Raw genomic sequence first — 2,444 nt, 5'->3', positions numbered from 1 at the left:
GGGGGGGGGGGGGGGCTTTCCCAACACATATTTCACATTTTTTCCCTGCATTCTCAATCCACTCTTTAGAATGTAAAAAAAAAAAGTGCATTTAATTGTTTAATTGTATTAATTTAATTTAATTGTACTCTCAAATAACAATATTAAAGGGGTCATATGATGCGATTTAAATTTTTCCTTTTTCTTTTTCAGAAAGGCGGGGCATAGAGGAGAAACAATAATGTACAGTATGTGGAAAATAATGTGTTTTTGGAACCTTAAACCGCATGAACACATTTCATTACACCAAATACACAAAATAATGTTCTTTTTAGTAGCATCATATGACCCCTTTAAAGAAATGACAGTTGTAACTTCAGTGTACTTAAAAAGTATACTTTCATGACTGTTTCTTAACAGAAATAAAAGCCATTTAAAAATAATTTTTAAAGTCAAATTAAAAGCTTTACTTTAAATAATTTCTTTTAAAATAATATTTTGCCATGCTTTTAAAGAAGTACACTTATTTTGATGTGTTGACAAACATACTAATGCACATGTAAAGCACTTGATTATAACTCTACAACTGTAGCTGGTTATTCGATATTACATTCAGAGGTAATACATTTCAAATATAATTGCAAATTCATTATTACAAATATGTAAATATATTTAAATACATCACATACTAGTTTTAACAGAAATTATAAAAGTATATGTTAATGCTTGTCATTACATTGGGCAGTACACTTTAACCATATTTCAAAGACAAGAGAATTAATCATGAACTTACAAATATGTTCTTATTTACGGCCAAAAAAAAAAAAAAAAAGCACTCTAAGTTCAGCTATCTGAATTTAATATAAATTTAAACTATAATCCATTTTCATTTAATTGCAATTAACATGCAATTAAATGTCCAAAACCACAATGTTCCACAACGTTATTTTACAATGTTATTTTATGTTGTTTAACATTGTTTCACAATGTTATTTTACTCAAAATTAATGTGTAAATGCCATTATATGTTGTCTTAATCAGGGAATTTCATTATAATTCATTCTAATTTAATTATTATAAAGCACTAAGCTCCATAAAGCTGTGGTTTACAGTGATTTTAGAACAGCTAAAGGGAGTTATTAGGCACAAAGGCAACTGTTTTACAACTATTTCAAACGGGGCTTAGCTAATTATAAAGGACCAGAATGATTAATTTAAATAACGTTTTAATTTTGGTTAATGTGACCACAAACAATGAGGAAGTGAAGGCGATCTCAACAGAGCACAAGGTTTATAGAGGTTTCATAGTCTCATAGAGGTTTTAATTTCCTTGTTGATATTTTGGGTTTATTATAATGCCAGCACATCTAACAGCTAAATCACATTCAACATGTAAACTAATGTAAATGGACCTACCAAATGTGATCTTTCCTTTGTCTTGGCAATCTATGGCCCTGAAGAGATCACAAACAACAAAATCTCCAATTCCCAGAGCGGTTTTCAGAACGACGGCCAACTCATCTTCTACAACTGCTCCATCCTCCTGTGCTTCAAACATCTGGACAGAAGACAATATTTCAAATGAACATCCATCTTTCCTTACCATCAAGACCTAAAAAACCTTAAAATAAATATTAAGAACTATAATCTATTAATCATAATATAGCATACAATGAATGTGTGAGATTCTGACTCATATAAACTCAAGTTTGTCTATATGAAACAATGAGAGCTTGTAGAAACCCAACTCACCCTGAAGGCCAGTTTAAAGGTCTCCAGATATCTGAAAGGTCTACAAACCACAGACAGGGCGATGACATACTCTCTCACATCCATCTTCCCGTGCTGGAAACAATTCATTCAGATGTCATCACAATCAGACAGACATGATAGAAACACATAACTGATTACAACTGATGTGTTTGAAAGGCAAAGTTAATTTGTTTTCTGCTCAGTCATGCTTTAATAAAAATACGTTGAGAAATGTTTAACCTCCTCAAAAAGTGAGAAGATGTCCTGGACTTCTTCTGTCAAGGGTTGGTTGAGGTACTGAGAAAATCCCTCCACGTCCAGTCTGCTTCCACACAGCTTACGGACCCTAGAGGCTTCCTCGTGCAGGACTTCATCAGTGACCCCCGTCTTCAGGCTGACAGACAACACAAAATAAAATCCACCATTATTTTCTGCTGTCCTGTGGCTGCCGTCGCATCATCCAAGTGGATGCTGCACACTGGTGGTGGTTGAGGAGAGACCCCCCCCACATGATTGTAAAGCGCTTTGGGTGTACAACAATACACAATAAAGCGCTATATAAATGCATCATTCGTTCATTCAAATGGCTGGTGAAAATATTAAAACAGGGCTGTCCAAACTCGGTCCTGGAGGGCCGGTGTCCTGCAGAGTTTAGCTCCAACCCTAATTAAACACACCTGAACCAGCTAATCAAGATCTTACTAAGCATAGAA

The 2,444-nt window shown here is 34.1% G+C and overlaps 1 protein-coding gene across 2 annotated transcripts in view; it reads right to left on the bottom strand.

Annotated features, from left to right (window-relative positions):
* The window catches only part of LOC107691501 (lysophosphatidylcholine acyltransferase 1-like), a 33,469-nt gene that overhangs the window by 1,341 nt on the left and 29,684 nt on the right, over positions 1 to 2,444 (bottom strand). For both annotated transcript variants that reach the window (XM_016490118.1, XM_016490119.1), the window contains exons 12-14: positions 1,972 to 2,125; positions 1,732 to 1,824; positions 1,396 to 1,537 (exon numbers count right to left, since the gene is read on the bottom strand). In XM_016490118.1, the coding sequence (XP_016345604.1) occupies positions 1,396 to 1,537; positions 1,732 to 1,824; positions 1,972 to 2,125 (389 nt within the window). The remainder of the gene's footprint in view (positions 1 to 1,395; positions 1,538 to 1,731; positions 1,825 to 1,971; positions 2,126 to 2,444) is intronic.

The sequence above is a fragment of the Sinocyclocheilus anshuiensis genome, unplaced genomic scaffold (genome assembly GCF_001515605.1).
Source record: "Sinocyclocheilus anshuiensis isolate Anshui unplaced genomic scaffold, SAMN03320099.WGS_v1.1 scaffold162, whole genome shotgun sequence".
Classification (NCBI taxonomy): Eukaryota; Metazoa; Chordata; class Actinopteri; order Cypriniformes; family Cyprinidae; genus Sinocyclocheilus; species Sinocyclocheilus anshuiensis.
This window is presented reverse-complemented; position numbering and strand designations above follow the sequence as displayed.